At 42.6% G+C, this 18,778-nt stretch overlaps 1 protein-coding gene across 2 annotated transcripts in view; it reads right to left on the bottom strand.

Moving 5' to 3' along the window:
• Positions 1–18,778, bottom strand: part of sema3c (sema domain, immunoglobulin domain (Ig), short basic domain, secreted, (semaphorin) 3C) — a 45,131-nt gene that overhangs the window by 18,826 nt on the left and 7,527 nt on the right. The window contains exons 1-2 of one of the 2 annotated variants that reach the window (XM_029462056.1): positions 16,034–16,190; positions 11,761–11,928 (exon numbers count right to left, since the gene is read on the bottom strand). In XM_029462056.1, coding sequence (XP_029317916.1) covers positions 11,761–11,890 — 130 coding nt within the window. In that variant the 5' untranslated portion in view covers positions 11,891–11,928; positions 16,034–16,190. Of the gene's footprint in view, positions 1–11,760; positions 11,929–16,033; positions 16,191–18,778 lie in introns of those variants that run through there. The other variant, XM_029462057.1, reaches the window with a different exon arrangement.

The following is an 18,778-nucleotide window of genomic DNA, read 5'->3' as shown; positions in this document are numbered from 1 at the left end:
GATAAGACACATTGTTTTCTACTTCTACTAAATTGAACTCAAGAGAAACAGAGCCCACATTATCAAAACAAGATCTCCAAATTAGATCCCAAAAGTAAACTCAATAACACCATCTTTTACCATTTAGATGCTGCTCTTTATATAATCGTGTGGCTGTTCTCACATGTTAGCCTCCCTGCTGCACTTTCATATTGAGGGTAACTGAAGTCGCTGAATTGTTGGTATCAAACCTCAACATTATTGGTAACAAAGCAAAAGTTTGGATTCCTGGTGAAATGTGTAGTCTTTCAGTAGTTTGTAGTTAATGTGTTCTGTGATTAGATTGTTCTTGATTTAAATCATGCTTTTCAGTTTTATTTAAGCTATGTTTTTTTATCTTGCGACTCCTCATTGCTCTTATAATGTAAAGTGTTTTATGTTTCTTAAAGCATTGCTGAATAAAAGTATTCCAATTTCTTGAGATAAAACAGGAGACATTATTCATTTGAATGATCGAATGCTGCAGGTGCACATTGTGAAACCGTCGCAGCTTTGGTTAACGTTTAGAATCGAAACTGTTTTTCGGGGTCTGAGCTAAAGGTACTTCACATTTAACATAACTTCCATCCAGTCATTAAAGAGATGCTGTGATTACAGAGTACGTGTTCGGGGGGAGAATATACTGTATACAAAAGTCTTCCTGTAGAGTCTCTTCAACTCATTAAAAGCGCATATTGTTCACACTCCAAGTAAACATTCTCAGACAGTTATTTTCAGCCTATTTGCTCCAGAGATAGAGAACTCTCAACCATGCCATCAAAGGCCTTCACTGTCGAAGCCAAACTCATGCATATTTATCACTTTTTCAATCTGTGCTGAGAGCAGTGGGTGTGGGGGGCAATGTAGATCTACACCCTCCATTTCCTCCCCTCCATTGACCCTCTCTCAGCTCTCTTTGTATTCGCTCCTCTAATCAACAAACAGGTTGCCTGTGCTTTGCTTCTATGCTTCAGGCTAAAGTCACATTTTCATCATTGTGTGACATAGGCTTTTGAGGCTGAGGCCTTTTATCTTTAAGGAAAGGGGCTTTTCTGTGGCACCCCTCACTCTGATCGCAGGCTGTTGTTTGGGGCGTTCGCCTCGTAAAGACTGGAGTGCTTAGCTTTAAATAAAGACGAGTTAACCACTTCAGTCACAGGAGCGTTTCCCACGATCCTTCACTCTCTACATCCACCATGTTTACCTACATTGCCTCATGTGGTTAATGTCTTGAAGTGAGCATGGGGTATTTTGAACATTGTATCATCCGAGCCAAAATAATCACGTGGCGCATAATGAAAAGCATACACACACACATACGACTTGTTTTTACCTGACTTTTGCCAGGAACAAAATTAAAAAGGTGAATGCGTCCTGCAAAGCAGATGTGTGCTTAACAAAAGGAACATCTACAAAGAGAGATCGCAACAGCCCCGTGCTTCAAAGCAGAAAGGATAGCATCGGAGATAGCATCACAGAGCGCTCCGTGCAGAGGCAATATTTTCCTAACACTGAAAAGGTTTAACTTTTTACACGGTGCAAGCCACCAAGGGCGAAAGACTTACTAACAGCTAATTAAAAACATGCAGGGCTTCAAATTCTGACCCCCCCCCCAAAAAAAATGCTATTTCATACATCTTCCCAAAGAAAAGTTCTTGGAGGGGATTTAGGAAAACCTTTTAGACCACAATACTGTACCTCATTGTTACACGTGGCAGTAAATCTTAATTTAAACACTCTTCTGGAGCTTAAATGGTGGCAGCTGTCACTAAGCATAGAGCTGTTGATAATGGATGTTCTGAGCAGGAGTTTTACAATTGTACATCATCGCCTATACAGGCTCAGTGGTTGAGTTAAGACAGAAAGAAGCCAACAACCAAAGCTTTTTCAAATATCGGGGTGAAGAAAAAGGCAAGAGGTGAAGAAGAGGTGAGGAAGCGATGTTAATTGACCGTAGCTATTGGACATTGTGGTACACTCCTGTCCTCTACTTCTGACAGCATCCCTCTGGAACATTCCACAAGGGGAACAGATTGTTCAGAGGGGTGTGGTGCAGGGCGAAATAACTGTTTAATATTATGATGAACTTCGTATTGTTTTCTCAGTGGGGGGAAATAGGAGACTTTCATTTCTTCGTGAGGTTGGAAGGCCAGTTAAGCCCGGTGCTGTGATGGGACGCAGCAGGAGTGTGTCTCATGGATCCAGCTTATTCCCTGAGAGACAAACCGAAACCCTCTGGAGCCCACATACCGTTGGATCCAGTATCTTCCCAGTGCTCTGCTTTCAATTTCATACAAACATATGAGTCATGCCTGCCCGCACTGCTGCAGCATTGTAGACTAACATCAAATGTTCACATTGCCAGATGGTGCACCTGCTCCGTCAGGGAGGAGGAGGAGGAGGCGGCTGCTCTGAACTATTGTCAAGGTTTTTCAGAGTCATTCAATATATGCACTGGGACCATGTGTTTACAGATTCAATGCCAGCTCATAACCTTCGTATAAGGTCTTTGTAGACTGAAACTGCTATTACTGTTCGGTCCAAATTGATTCCATCATGTCTTTGGCACCACAACCTCACAGTTTGCACAAATGTTCATAATTACAAGTCAGGAATGACAACTCGTCAAAAACAAAGAACTAAAGTTGGAGCACAATTGTTTTTTTGTTTTTCATGTTTGTGATGAAGAAATCCTTTGGACCACATGTAGCTAGTTAATCTCGAGTTTATATGCATTCCTCATTGCTGAGATCACACAACTTCCACATGACATCCACACAAAAAATGTTTGTGGATGTCGTTACTCAGACAAGACAAGACAAGCTTGTTGTGGACAGTGTAGTTTATGTGTGTTGTGGATGGGGATATTTCGTGCAAAGATACAAAGGATTGGGAAAAGCTGTGGTAATGTGAGTTATGAAATGTATTATTCTGTGTTGTTTTGTCCTCATTGCAGGTGGAGGAGAGAGAAAGAAACTGAAAAAGAGAGAAAGCAGGATTTGAGCAATGACAGTTGGTGGGTTTTCTATTATGTATGAAGGCAGGTAGGCCTTACTCTTCCCTGCAGACCTCACAGCAGTCCCCAGTGTCCTGCCTTTGTCTTTGAGCTTTGACCCATAGTGCCCCATTGGTCAAATGGCAGACCAATGGTGATACAATCCACCCTAATCCATACGATGGACAGTGGGGTTAGCGGAAAAGGCAAGGTGGCGACTGGAGAGCTGAGACTTTCTCTCTCTTTGATGTGTTTTTTTGTGCGGTCAAGCGGAAGCAGCACAAAAGCCTTTTGTTGGGCAGAGAAACGACAGTGGTCATTCAATATTAAACAGCAGGTTGCTTTCTTTTTGTTGCAGAGGAGATCCTATTAGCCTTTGAGGTCTCAAACACCATCTAAGAAAACCCTGTTCACATCATTCATCAGGGATATTTTTTGAGGGCTATACAACTGTTTTTAAAAGACTAAACCGAACTTTTGGTGTACAAGTGGTGGATTGCCCCTTTAAATCAAGCAACAATGTTTATTCCATTTAGTCCATTAATCACATGACCTTCTTCAGAAGATGGAGTTTGTATGGTATGTGTGTAATTGTTCAAATTTATCTTGTTCATGTCAAAATGATATTAGGGTAAATATTGTTGGGTTTTGGACAGAAACAAATGCAATGGTCATTTTTGACATGTAATGCACTCAATTATTCAGAGATTAATCAATGATGTAAGTAATCAAAGGTTACAGTCAGATCTGCAGAGATGTTGCGACATGTGGCCTGATGAATGCACATTCATCTTTAAACATTTACGTCATTTTAATTGATCCCCGACTGACATACAGCCCTTTGATTTACGACAACAGGCCGTACTTTTAGTTTGTGCTGCTGTCACTACAGCCTTGAAGAAAACATGTCTGAAGAAACTACAAGCTGTGATCATTGCTGTGAGAAATTCAGCCTATTGTAAACCATATGAGAGGATTGATTGTTCATGGGCACAGGCTCCGGGATAATACCCCAGAGAGGCAACAAGCCACAGAGAAAGAAACATGCTCTTTTAAGCGATTGTGGTGAAAAGCCAAGTAGAAATAGAAAGAAATGTGAGCAAAAGTAACGGACCTGCGTTTGTGCCCCCTGTATGGCAGCAATTAAAGTGCAGAGGAGATTGCAGTGCTCACTTAGCTGATTCTCTGCTTTTTCCTGTTGTGATTATACAGCCAGGAGAGGAAAGGCAACAACCACAAGGAAGCTTCACTCACGTTTTCAACCCATAAGACTTTCTGACAGACTTGGTTATATGATCACACAAACAATTTTGGACACCAAGTTTTACAGCAATTCCTCCAGCAGTAAACAACACTTCCATGGTTCTGGTTTGGGATGTTCATACAAGGAGCGGTTTGTTTGAACGCAGCCTCATAAAATTATGGATTTACTGTTGGTGGAAAGTATGTGGGATCTTTATGAGAGAGGCGACTGTAGTTTTGGACTGCCCATGACTGAGGTTTTAGGAGCTGGTGCCGATTCACTTCAACTCTTCTTCCAATTTGATGGGAGATAACAAGAAGTGGAAGAACACGGAAGGAAACAATGTGGCATTGTGGTTAATGGATTATGAGATTCATTTCATGAAATCCATCAACAGAGCCTTTTCTGTCTACAAGCAGCAGGGATGAGCAGCTTTCAACAAATTGACTGAGCTTCTGGAGTGTTAGGTTTTTTGATTAACACCATTGCCTGAACGCAAGCCAAAAGGTCCCTGCACCTAATTAACACTTCAGGCTTGGACAGTGGACCAATTACATACCAACCTTGGTGTGTTCTATGCAAATGCCGCCCTCATCAATTGGCTTTGTTCCGTCAACGGCCACCTTGAATAAATTAACTCCATGTTAATAAAGCTTACTTTCCATTCAGCTCAAGGAGAACCTGCTCTGTGGTTGTCAGGGGCAGCCGGTGGGAGGACCCCAATCACCCGTCTTGATAAATATTGAAGCAGGGTCTTATACCGCCCCCTTGCAATTCATCTCTCCTCACAAGATGGAGTGGGCTTCATCACAGACGCCAGACTTTAAACCTAGTGCCAAATACCATTTCTCATTGTCCGGACAATGCTTAAGAGCTCTTCTGGTTCAGTTCTGGATGGCTGCACTTACCCAACACAGTACAGGCCCGCTCACACATACTGCGCCAGTAAAAGACTTTATCCTGGCAACTGACAGGTCCCTCTAGAGAAGAGTAATGGCTGTTGCCCAAACGAGACGGCCATCCATTCTCTTTGGGGACCAGTCTGATGGTTTACATTAATGACTGGTGGCGTATACATATGGCAGCGGGGAAGTTAAGGTGTCTTTCCAGTGCATCGAGACCACCCAGGAGGTCTGGCTGACAGAGTCGTCCGATTGTCTGTCCAAGAGACATACTCCACATTCTCAGGCAGGCTGTGCTCAGCACTCAAAATGCAAACAGCATGCACAAACTTACTGTACTGCAACTACTTGTTGCTGACAGAAGCCAGCGCTGGCTTTATATCTACCACGTCTCATTAATTTAACAATTGTTGTCTGTTGGCAATTATCTATATCCAGACATTTGTAATGGGAATCATATGGCTGGACAGAATGCCTAAGCTATTATGTATGCCTTCTCTGACTTTGGCTTCCCAAAGCAGACGCTACATCTAAATATGACATTTGAGTCAGGGGTGTATTTTCTCCCCTGGCTAAGTGTGTATGTTTGTGTGGAGTGATGTTATCCAGCACCAATGACAACTGCTGGTTCCATTGCACGGCTGACCTGCTAAGGTGTTGGCTAATATTCCCTGTAGGAGCCGAAACTTGAGATGACAACCTGTCCATCACGCTGCCCCGCCAGCCAGCTAGTTTGCGTTCCCAATGCTCCAATTAGCACCTGGCCTCCCCTTCACATGTCACCGGCGACTGCTCCTTCGCACAGAACCAACCCGTACCACCAGCCACCCCGCCTCTGAGCCTTGACCTCTCACCTGCACACACCAGGAGCCTCTAGTTACTGTTCATCTCCAGGAGACTGTAAATATCTGTGATTTTTACTGTTGGAGAAGCTCTTGCAGAGACTCTCAGAGCGAAGGGAGGCGTGCAGGAGATACGGGTCAGAGGATTCTCAGGTTTGATGCGTTTACTAGTCATGGAGGATGACCAAATGAAAAGGAACAAGATCAACCAGGTGGGACTCCTCTCTGCCATCTTCAAGGCTGTGTCATGTTAAAAAAGCTATATTTCCTCAATGACAGGATGTCGCTGAGGTCGAGGGGTTGTTCCTGTGGTGTTGAGTGAAGGAAAGATTTGCTCTGAGGGCAACAATGACAAATGCACCTGTTAAAGCTTTTTTCAGTTGGCTGCAGACTCCATGAAAAGTCTGTTTACTCGTTCATACTGATCCAGGTGCTTAGAGAGGAAATCCATCCAAGTTATAAAATATTTCCAATAATGGTAAAAGGAATCCGTCTTAAACCTTAATCCAGAAATAGTGAATGCCTTTTCTTTTTTACCCGTTAAGCACTGCTCAGTTGAAAAGCTCTAATATGAGAGTATTTAACAGTTCAATAACCTTAACCTACAAAAAACACATCACAACAAAGGAAGGGGTACAAACAAACATTCATACATACTTTCATAAGAATAGGCAATTGATTTGTGATAATGCCAACCTTCAACTCAAGGCTTTTCCAGTTGACCTTGGCTATCCTTGAAGGGACACTGTCTTTGTTCGTATTGATGGCCATTGATTACCTTTCAACATGTTTCGGTGGAGGAATAATAAAACATTCAACAGGGCCAGCAAGGTCAGACGCAGGAATGGCTAAACAGAGAGAGAAGGGCAGAGAAAGACGGGCTGACGGAGGAACTGTCAAACATCTCACACGCTGTCAGCCCCAAGGCGGTGCAAGCTGGAGCTCACCACACTCCCTTCCCCTCCTGCAGAAACTGTCCATGCTGCAACTCAAGCAATTAGATGGAGATCTTAGGACATGAGTCTGGGGGACATGTGCACACACACTAAGAAATAACTCTCTTCATGTATTCAGGCTCAGAGAACACACACACGCACCGCTAACCTATAGCTATTTGTAGCATGTATCTATATGCCCTTGCCGACAGATTTGACAGGCCTTTGCTTTGCCCTGCCAGGAATTCCCTATAATCACAGAGCATCACTGATTTTACTTCACAGGCTTTATTATGTTCACCACAGGAAAGTAGAGATGCTAATGTGCAGGTCTAATGTAAAACGGAGACAGGAAGCTGTCCTCAGTTAGCAAAGAATTAACCTTTAGGCACAGACATGGACATCCTGGCCTGCTTCTGGCTACTTGTCAGCATTGACATTTCGAAAGTTTTGTTGACCCCCCAAAGACGACACATTCCGCAGGATGATCATGATGTTAATTTAACTGGCGGTTTAAAGTAATTTCCATTATATTGTTAAAAAATGAGATGATTTATAATAAGCTGTTAAACCTCCGGTTAAAAGGAGACCCTGGGCCACGGATTCCATTTCTGAAGTCCGTCATATTTAAAGTCTCTGGTCATAATCTCCGTATTGGCTATATTGAAGAGGTATGTCTGCGGAATGTACCATAATAAAATATAAAAAGAAGACTGACTATTTGTACGTTTGTAGAGTGGATCACCATGGCGGATACCCACCACTTACGCGCTGCTCTCAAGCCAGTTTAATTGTTTATACTGGAAGAGTGTTGCAGCAGCCACCCGGCAAATGGAAAATATTATAAATTCTAATTCCTAGATGATGTCATTCTTTAAATAACCTGCCTATCATTTGTCTTAAAGCAAAGCTAATATTTGACCAGAATTTCTCATATTTGTGAGGGACATTGAAATCTTCCAGGACACGTGGACCAGCACTAATTATTTAGAACCAAAACCTTGCCCTGGGCATCAAATTATACTTCCTTGCACTCATATTGGATTTCAATCTGACATATTACCTTACAAGACGTTAACGTAATATCGGCTAAGACTACCAAGGCAGATTTTCTCTAGAATGAATTCAGAAAACACAGTACTGTTCAGATTGTTAAAGCTTTAAAATAGCATGGTTTTCTTGGGCTAGACTATTTGAGGTATCCACTTAACTAAATATCTTGTAGATTTCCTTTCATAACTTGCAAAGATAGAACACCACATAGTTGTCACAATGATTCAGCAGAATGTTTTGCCACTGAAATCCAATAAAGTCGAAGGAATGCACATTCAGGCTCTGACCACAGACAAATATACACTCATTCTCCAACAGAGTGACGCATACACTTCTGCAAACCCTCACCAAGAAGTAAACCTTCTCAAAATACATCCAACTACAGTGTATGAGCAGGATCATCGTGGAGGTAGTAATGAGGCATGAGAAAAGTAAGGAGTAATCTGGTGAGGTGGAGGGATCCGGTGTATCCGCTCCCTGATCACCACACCTGGCTCTGTTCAAGCTGTGAATGAAGCCCATGTGGCTCATACCGGTGCGAGGGAGCGCTCATGAAACTACAGACATCATCTTAATCAATCTCGCCGATGTCTCAGCCAAACATGTGTTTGCAAAATCTACATTATCCACGCGAAAGCATGCGCAGGCCCGCTCACTTTCAAATAAACATCTTTCATGGTTTGACATACATACTGTAATTAATATTGTATTGAATACTGGGGTTTTGTCAGAACAGGGTGAGACCGCTGATGAGGTTAAATGATCCGGATCATAAACAGAGACCACTGCACCAACTGCCAACTCAAGGGATAAATGAGGCTGAATTTTAGATCCCACCATTCCTGGAATGGCATCTTGGTAACAGCAAGGCCAACTTTTCATACAGTAGCATAACCAATAAGCAAAGCGTATTAAACGTGCTGTGTTTTTAATCAACCTGTTTTGAAAAATACCCTTCTTCAAGTTTACAGCAAATATAACTAACGTGAGTGGTGAAACAATAAAACAACTTGTTAAACGGTACATTAACTTCCTCGATGCAGATTTTATCTGTGCAAGTTTTACATAATTTGAAACAATATTCATTCTCTGGAAGCTGCTCGACAATGTCTAACATTAACAGCAGATATGTGTTAATCCCATCTGTCATCAAAGTCACGATGACAGTAGTGCCAATTTGATATGTCACATTAGTACCAAAACAATAAATGTTCTGATACAAGGATGTTTTTTCTACAAAACAATCCAGCCAAGTGTTGAATTTACTGTCCACTACTGCATACAAGGTTGTTCGTAATGATTCAAACTGGATTCAAGACTGACAGGTCTATCAAAAGACTTTATAAAGAAGGTTAAAAGGCCATTTTTAAAACAAGTCAGGCAACACAAAACAAACAAAAGCCTTCTGCTGCCAACTATCAGACAGTTGATACATTTCTCTGCACACTTGCAGTTAACCTTTCATTTTTAGATCCTTGTACAGTTTGTATTTCAGCCTCATTCTGACAGCAGATACATTAAAACAGGCCAAAATAAACATTGAGAGGACAAGAGATATTAAAAGCAAATGTAGAGGAGTAATTACTGTATCTTTTATCACACTGGGTATCCCTAAATAGTTTTGCTGTATGGAAGGGGGGGGCCTGTGTTTATTATCCGAGGCGCAGAAGATAACTGCTTGAGGGTTTATTATTTGGGTTAGCTGCATTTTTCACTGTTTATTATGCGGTTTTAATTGTGGTCTGGCTGTGTTCGCCTGAGGAACACAAGAGTAAGCAGAGCGATCCAGAGAGGAATGTCAGAGACAGCAACTTCTCTGCAGGACGCGAGTCTACGCCGGGAGTCCTGTGAACCTGCCTTACCCCTGGATTGGATTTCAGTAAAGACACGAGGAGTGAAAGGGGGAGGATATTCCAGCGTCCAGATCTATGTACAACCCGTACGTCTTTCTCACTGGTTTGTTTTCTTGATTTACTTTGTTCCAGCTTGTAATAATTAACAGGTCTTAACATCTGGGAGCAGAAGAATCCAGACAACAAGATTAACCTTTTGGCCACCCAGCAGGTGCCAAACCACCTGTGCCTTCTTCCCCTCCGAGACACCACTCTTCCAGTCTTCTTCTACGACTCTTCATCCATCTTTATGGCTGCTCTGGATGGAGCCCAAACTCCCTAAATTCTTCCCTTGGTGAGGTGTTTATGGGAGAAATGAGCCTCCTCCTTGGGTCTAAGAGTCTCCCTACATCTGGTGCTCACCCCAAACTTTCCCCTGCAGCCAAGATGGAGTTATGACCCTCATCCTCCTTAGCCAGAAATGATTTCCCACTTCAAAACAAAGGTGTATCTACTCGAAGCAGTCTGGTGTTTTTAAGCTCAGGTGCTAAATCAAAGCTGGAATGTAAATTTACACCTTAAAGTTGACCGTTTAGCTAACGAACATCTACCGCTTTCCTCATAAATTCACTTAGATGTATCCCAGGGTTGCATAGCGAAACACACACGCTTACCTCCTCATACAGATAAACACACATTAAGAATAAAGTCCAGAGCCTCTCTAAAGAATTAGTATACTGCAAAGCCAAACTCTCCATTTATGGTGCTCCCTGCGGCGATCACAACTACAGTGACGAACACAAATCTCTGAAAGGGAATCGAGCGTTCCATGATTACAGAGATTGGCTCATTTTCAGCAGCACCACCTCTGACCTTTTAAGCTGGCTATTTGGAAACACTGGAGGAGTGAGGAGTGAGTGACTCGAGTGGTCAAAACCAAAGAGAGTGATAGTGATGTTTACCCCACGTATTCATTAGTTTTGGCTCTTTTTCAACCTCAACACATTTAACAACTCACACTGTATGTGGAGCAGAAACTGCCTACGGGCTGGTGCACATGTTAGGCATGAAACAATAACCAGAGAATGAATGAAAAGGAAAGACAGACAGAAAGAATGAAAGTGAAAGATCTAAAATAAAGAATGAGACCAAAGTTGGGGAAAGACGTGGCACAAGTTAGGCAAATTTAGTCTGAGAGAGAAAGAAAACAAAACTACATCTGTAAGGTTTTATTAACGGTCTGTGTGCAGAAACCTTGCTGACGGACAGCCTCAGCTGCTCTGTGCAGACTAATCCGCAGCGAGAGGTAGTGAAAGGTGATCAAACGTCTCCTTCAGCCCCTGCACACTATCCAGCCACCGCGGAAAGGTTACAGCACCTCTCATAGCTCGGGGGTATGAGTGATTGGCCAGCTCAGCTACAACGACTCACGCAAGCATGCACACACACAGATCTAAACGTGTCTACCCCTACACTACACTCCTGTTTCAGAGGAGCATCAAGAATTCATACAATTAAATAAAACAAGAGAATCAAATCCAGAGGCGGCAATAACACCCACAGGCCTGCAGTATGAAGGGGTGCAGTTAAAGTTGAACTACAAACAGATTAATGGTTGGTCTGACAAGCAGTGCCATCTCCTGCAGAGGACACACAGTGGGACAATGGCTGGACAAGCATTGTCCACGAATGGTGTTTGCAGTGTGTAATTAAAACATTATCAAATATTAACATGATCCCAAACAGCATAGCTGCATAGTCTAGGTAAGCCGTATACTATAGCCACAAGCTAGCCTTGATTATCAAACATTTGTTCAGCATTAGCGCACTGAACACATGGCATTCAGTGCAACGTCATTAGATCTGCAGAAAAACACAACAAGTTCCAAGTAGTTGCTTTACATTCATTTCGGGGGTTCGTGCTTGTTTTTTCTTCTTACCTTCAAAGGAGAGGAACACTCTTGGCAGCGGCTGGGGGAGGCTGGAGATCCCTGTGGAGAAGAGAGAGAGCGCCAGGAGCGCCATAGCGAACACCCTTGTTGGCCTGGCCAACACCTCCGGCCTGCCCATGACTGCACCGCTCAGGAACACCTACCAGTCACCACTGCCTGTTGGAGGTGTTTGAAAGGACAAAATACAAGTTAACTTAATCCTCACTATTTTGAGTTTTTGTGCTTTTGTCTCTCCCGCCATCTTGGCTATTGCTGCTAAAGCTAACTAGCCATATTGGTTGTTGGTATTCCCAACACATCACTGCTTGTATCACATTGGTTGTTGGTATTCCCAACACATCACTGCTTGTATGGAGGTTTCTTGAGAGAAAACTACCTGAGGTGCCTTAAAACATATCCAAGGTCAAATTTGGGCAAAATTATGTTGTTACGCTTTTTAGCTAGCATCCATACAGTATAGCGTAAATTTAGTTTGAACTCTATTTAGCAGGGCTACACTGTTGAAATATAGTCTTTCAAAGCCTATTAATTGACTTTTTGACATGGCTAATGTGGTAGCAAACAGATGCTTATTTACTCATCTGGCAGACACAGAGCAACAATGGAGTCATGTCTCCTCACACCAATACTCTGTTCTTTTAGCTCTGGTCTCCATTAATTCCTGATGGAAAGATCTCTTTTAACAGCTCCACTACGCTCTAACGAGCTGCTAAAAAGCTCCATAGAGCGGAGAAAGGGGTAAATATGTTCTGTGCGATCGTTGTTACGAGCCCAATTAAATTTGTAGGATTGGAAGATTTTAGATCGGTGCCACCCAGTGGTGGTATATGCAGAGTGTGAAGGGTGAAAGTGACAAATAGACACAGTTTGTTACTGTGATTGAATTTTAACAGTGTCTCTCGGTGTCGTTGGATCGGAAAATGACCAAATCGATGCTTACCGGGATGCAATAGTTTCAAAACTACACAATGTCTCTGATCCTACTTAATTTAAATACGATAGATCCGTTGCTATGAGGATAATTAATTATGCAACAGAACAGAAATAACACAGAATACACATGTGCGATATTTACAGTTAAATCCTCAGCCTGACTGGTCCTGAAATGTGAAGCGCAGTACAAACTACACTGAATGCAGACATGGATGAGAGCACAACATGTCAGTTAAATCCCATCACTTACTATATCTTTGCAGATGTACGTCTCTTAAATATGGATGAGTTAAATCTGCACAAAAGAGCTGCCGGAGAAACGCTCCCCTCAGCCTCCTCTTGTTCCTTTTTCTAGAACAGGACAAGAGTAGCTCAATTATTGATAGAGGCAGGTACTGTACTGCCTGTGGGACACTAACTCCTGCAATGCAAAACTCCACTCCTGGAGAAAGAATTGGCCATTTTAACCACCCAAACGGGCTGTTACACTACCTGTGTGCACACAACACATTGCACTAGATAACGAGAATTTCCCTTTTACATGCACAAAGAAAACACAAGGGGGGCAGATCTCTGCTCTCATGGCTTATAGATGCTCAATGAAAAATTGATGGCCAGGAGATAGAAAAGCTGCATGATTTGCTATGAAAATTTCAGTTTGGGGGTGTAGTGTACAAATAGGTTGAGATATGGGTGTGTGTGTGGTGGAGTGAAGCGTGACTGGTATGTAGCTGAGGTGGAATTCTACAGTTCAGGTGCACAAGGATAACAGATGGAAAACTGCCGAGGAATGAGATCTCTTTGGCTGCACTGGAGAGAAATAAAACAGCATGGGGCTTATTCGAGCTGCGACGGACGCTGTACTGCAGCCCCTCTCCTGCGGCATCAGCCACACACACACACACACACACACACCCTCCCCCAGAGCCTGCTTCAGCTCGGGCGTCTCCAACAACTTTAGCCTTCAGGCGGGGTGGCTCTCTGACCCTGTACCGAGGCTCAGCCCATGTCCTGTTCTGGCTTCTGTCACCATTCTTAAAGGTTCGGGTCAGATAAGTAAAAGTCAAGCCTCAAGTCTCGATAAGATCATTTTAAGTCAAGACTTTGAAGTCTCTGAATGTTGACCATACAAATGGCATTTTCCTTTTTAAAGCTGTGTTAATAGCGGAGGCAAAATTCTTTAAATGTATAATTACATTTTCAAGGTATGTGGCTGTGCAAGACCCCCAGGACTCAACTTAACCGGGTCAAAACTTTGGACTTTATTGTTTTTGCTTTCACGTCTAAGCAGCCAAATCTCAAGTCTCAAGTCCAAATTAATGGGGAACTCAGTTTCTGGAAAGACACTTATTTTATTTTTTTAATGCAAAACAATCTTATTTAGGGGCGGCCAGAAATCAACAGTGTCAAAACCCTAAAACAAAACCAGATACCCAGCCCAGAGTCTTAGAAATGATGCCAATATTATATAATTCTGCATATCATAATTTATGTCCAATGACATCGTTCAGCAACGCAGTAAGTAATGTGTCTTTAATGTCACGAGGCGGAAAGTGGATGTGGATCTCGGGGCGGTGAAGCACATCTTACGTTCCTGCAGGAGACCAATTAAACAAAAACCTTTTTATTAGCCTTAATCGCATTGTTGTCTTCTAAACTTAACCTTACATCCATAGTTGATTGCCATAAGCATACTCTTTCCTTAATCTATTTGTCATGTGCAGACACTGTAGAAAGGGAGCCATATAAATGTAACATAACAATGTTATCATCTGGGGTTTTACAGGGTTTTCTTGTCTGGCGTTAGAGTTGAGATACCACTAATTGAGAATTTTTTATTTTTTGTTGGTTAAGTGAATCTCCCCTTTAAACTGTAAACACTCCTACCCCTCCCTGCATGATCAGAGCGAGTGGGCAATCTCCAGGGGAAAGGCTCCTGGCGTAGAAATGCTGGTCTCACAGCTGCTAAAGTCATCGTCATCGTCGTTAGTCTCCTTCTGAGCGTCCTGTGACTTCCTACCAGCTCAGGTTCAGACACTTCCTTTGCGTCTTCCTTTGATGATCACCATTGATGTGAATGAGCTCACTGCCAGCCTCCCTCGCACTTGTGGAGCAGCGTCACGCTCGCCTGTATTAATGGGTCTCCCAATAAAAGGTGCATTAGTGTTTGTTGCCATGAATAAAAATAATAAATACTTCAATTAATTATGTTGAGCTCTTCAAATTTCAAAAACTCCAGTGCGGAGTCTGCCAGGAATCTCTGCGACGGCAATTAAATGTCTCCACAAAAGGAGGTCAGCCTGAGTGAGTGGAGTTATATTTCCAGTGGGGTGTAATGATAATTGTGTTTATTGTGCATTCCTTGGCTGACAGCCTAATTAATTTTCCATCTCAGTATTTCAGAGGCACTGCTCAAAAACTAATATTGATGAAAGCAGAAAACTGCATAGCAGTAAAAGCAAATAGTCTTTTGTTTCCCATCTTACCAAACAGTCTGTGATTGTTTGGCTCCCATCTGGTCTTGTTAATGCTTTAAACACATGAACACTATTAAAGAGAAAATGAGGCACACAGTCCTCCTGTCTGGATTTATATTTGAGATTATTTGAAGAATTGAAACGGTAAACAACTTGCAAGTTTCTCCGGCTGTCCCGGCTGTAACAGGACGGTGTGTGTTCATACCACACCCTGTCATTCAGTTGTCAGCGGCTCTGTTACAGCCACACGTTCCTTCACACACGACTAGCAGACGCAGCTATGAACAGCAAAATGTGTGTCCTTCAAGTATTTGAACTTTAGACGTACTGATTAAATAACATGTGAATATTGAGATAGCAAAATCAAGACCCTGTGATTGTGGACAATCATTTTAAAAGTGTCAAATAAAAGCTTTTTACAGTAATAGAGAAAGGTTGATAAAAGCTTAAGTCTAGAAACCTCTCTCTCATACTATTAAGTTTTACAAATAAACACCTTTTTCGGTTTTTAATCACCTTCTTGGTAATACAGAAACTGCTACAAAGTCATAACTCATATTCAGGAAATGTATACTGTATCAAAGCATGTGAGGGACATACAGCGTGTCACATGTAATACTACACAAGGTTTAAAAAATGAGCAGCAAGTTAAAATGTGTTAAATTTGGCAGAGTCAGTTTACTTGCAGCTATTCTCACTGGTGGGACTCTGCACCTGTTAGTCTGCTGCCCACCACCTCCTCACTGCATCCATTGTGTGATCTGTACCACTACAGTATGGTGCAGTACAGCAGGTAGACCCTCTACCTACAGAGACCGGATCCAGATCGGTCCCTGGTCCCATGAACTCACCTTTCAGGAGCTTCCTCCAGGGCTGCTCCAACAAGCCAGGTACCAAAACTAGATCTTATTTATCCGCCTTGAAACACCTTGTTTCCAGTTTCCACCAGTGACACCAAAGAGGAAAAATGCTGCTATTCCATCTAAGTGCTCACAGAGCAGGCTTGACTGAGAGAGCACAGGAGAGAGGAGAGGAGAGAGGGAGGAGAGCGAAAAGACAGAGAGGGCTGGTGTCCTATTACACACTCTCCACTGAAGTCCCCCTCCCCCTCACCCCTCCCCTCCACGATCTTTCCCCTTCCCTCCCTCCGTTAACTAGACAGCAAACTTTAACATGTACAGCTCAACACATCAGAGAGGTGGAGGACTCGTCCCTCACACAGAGAGAGGGTGTAGCCGGAAAAGGTCAGATACATTCAGGACTGAAGCTGCTTTTACTCTGTGGATGATCAAATTTACCCTCCATGATATGACTTAAAACAGACATTTTCCATTTGTTTCTATTTTCATCCACATATTAAGTAGCCTATCATCAGTGTTTCCACAATAATGACTCAGCTTGTAAGTATTTGCTGAAACCAATTTAATAACCAGGCTACATCAAACTGAGCAAGGAAATTATAACTCAGACATTGAGTGTCATACTGAAAATAGTAAAAACGAAACTAAAGGATCTGTGAAGCTATGCTTAGGCACAGTGGTGCCTTGAGCTTATTTTGGAAATCCCAAAGGTATGATTTTCAATCCTGCATAAGTACACGCTCCGCTTTCTATGGCGCTGTATTGGTGCGTTGTATTGTAGTGCCACCAGCACGAGCCACCAGGGGTGGGCCAGTCTCTACTAGTGGAACAGGCAGCTGAGTTTAGAAAGATGGCGACTACGAGTGGGTGGGGACGTTACAGGTCTACCAAAAATGACTTTTGCCCCCGTTTGCTTTTGTAGTTGGAATAATACTAAACACAAAATACCCCCCTTTTATAGCCACATGACATGTTTATTTTTTTACTTTATAGCTCGCTCCTCATCTCTATTCCAGGCTAGTGGCTCAAGGCTACATTAGCCGCTACTAGCATAACACACCCAAAACTCTGACCTAACCGTCGAGTTGCACTGTGGGTAATTAGGTGCCAGGACTTGACAAGGAAGAAGAATGTGTGGAATATAAAAGAGGACCTCTCTGGCTGTGCTTGATAGTTTAATAACTGTTCATCATGAATCTGGTAATGTTATAGGAGTGCAAAGCTAAATTGGTAGAATAGCCGTTTGTTAGCATGCTAACATTTGCACAAAGTATAGCTAAGGCTGGTGGGAATATCATAGGTTTAATACATGAATGTCTGTACACAATTCGATAGCGATCCATCCATTACTTGAGATCTCAGTCTGGACTAAAGGGGTGAACCAGTCAACTGACCTACATCCCTCTTGCCATGCATCTAGCATAGCTAAACACAGCAGAGTTATACATTGTCCCTTCTTTCTTAAACTGCTCCTACCATTCAGTATATTCAAATATCCTCGTTTGAGTAATCTTGCCAGAGAAGTGATGGATTTCATCATTATAATAGATAATGATGTAAAGTACATTTCTTCATCCGATGTGGTCAGGCATATGCTTTTGGTGAGGGAATCATGTTCTGTTTCAAACCAGGAGCACGCAAACCCTGAATTGTAGAGACGAAAAAACGTACAACTTTCTCAAAATCATTTTTAATGGGCTCATTGTGGGGAAGGGTTAGAGGGGTCTACAGGGTCCAAACCATGCCAAGGCTGCATTCACACAAACACTTATTATTACATACAGATTTGTAGCTTCAACACAAGTCCAAACCAGAGGAGTCAGGAGTCTAGAAAGACTTGGACGCGTTAGCCACTAGCAACATATATTTGATTTAACCATTTCCATACTGAGCTCCAGAGAGGGGCGCTATGAAGGGATGCATTTGTGTTTAGTGTCATATTCACTTTGCAGGTAAGATGTGAAGGATTTGACACTTAAGCACTTTGGCTTTGAGGTAGAATTAGAGTTTATTGCTAAAATCACAGCTCAGGAAAGAAAGGAAAGGGAGTGTAACAGCCAGGTCTCTGATAAAGGCGTCTGACAGACAGAGAAAGTGAAACGGGAGCGGAAAGAGGGGCTGAGACAGGGGGAAATAATTACCCTTCTCCCTGACAATGGAGCCTGATTTACGCCTCACCAATTAAAGTGTCAGGATAGCCCACTAGAGCAATGAAGGTTTTTCATTTGGCCCGATTGCACGTTTGTCATTGGTGGAAAAGAAGACGAAGAAGAATGGAAAGAGGTGGGTGTGCGAAATAGAGATGATCCTTTACTATCCCGACGAGCAGAGCTCAGCAGTAAATGATCTTAATGAGTGCGATGAGCCAAAGAGAACGAAACCAGGTGACAAACCCTACATAGGTGTAACGTCTGACATGATTATAGGAAACTGTCTTACAGTAAGAGATTGTAAATGCTCAAAAAAAAGGTGGTTTCCAAAAATTATGTTATTGGTGTTGGACCATAAAACACAGTTTAGTCACGCGACATCTCTTTTACACCATTTGCAGGTGGCAAAGCTTATTTGTTGGCGGGTGCTGCACATGCAACGCTGCTCTCACGCCTGTCCCTTATTAGCACTGCAGATGTCACGCATTTGTCACACTGACTTTAAGTGAGCAGGCCAAGGTCAGGGGAGGCCCTCCTGTGATGCTCTCCATATCACATGCACATGTATGCACTTGGTAAAAATCGT

Source organism: Cottoperca gobio, chromosome 23 (assembly GCF_900634415.1).
Source record: "Cottoperca gobio chromosome 23, fCotGob3.1, whole genome shotgun sequence".
Taxonomy (NCBI): domain Eukaryota; kingdom Metazoa; phylum Chordata; class Actinopteri; order Perciformes; family Bovichtidae; genus Cottoperca; species Cottoperca gobio.
The sequence above is the reverse complement of the archived record's forward strand: the minus strand, read 5'-3'. Positions and strand labels throughout refer to the sequence as shown.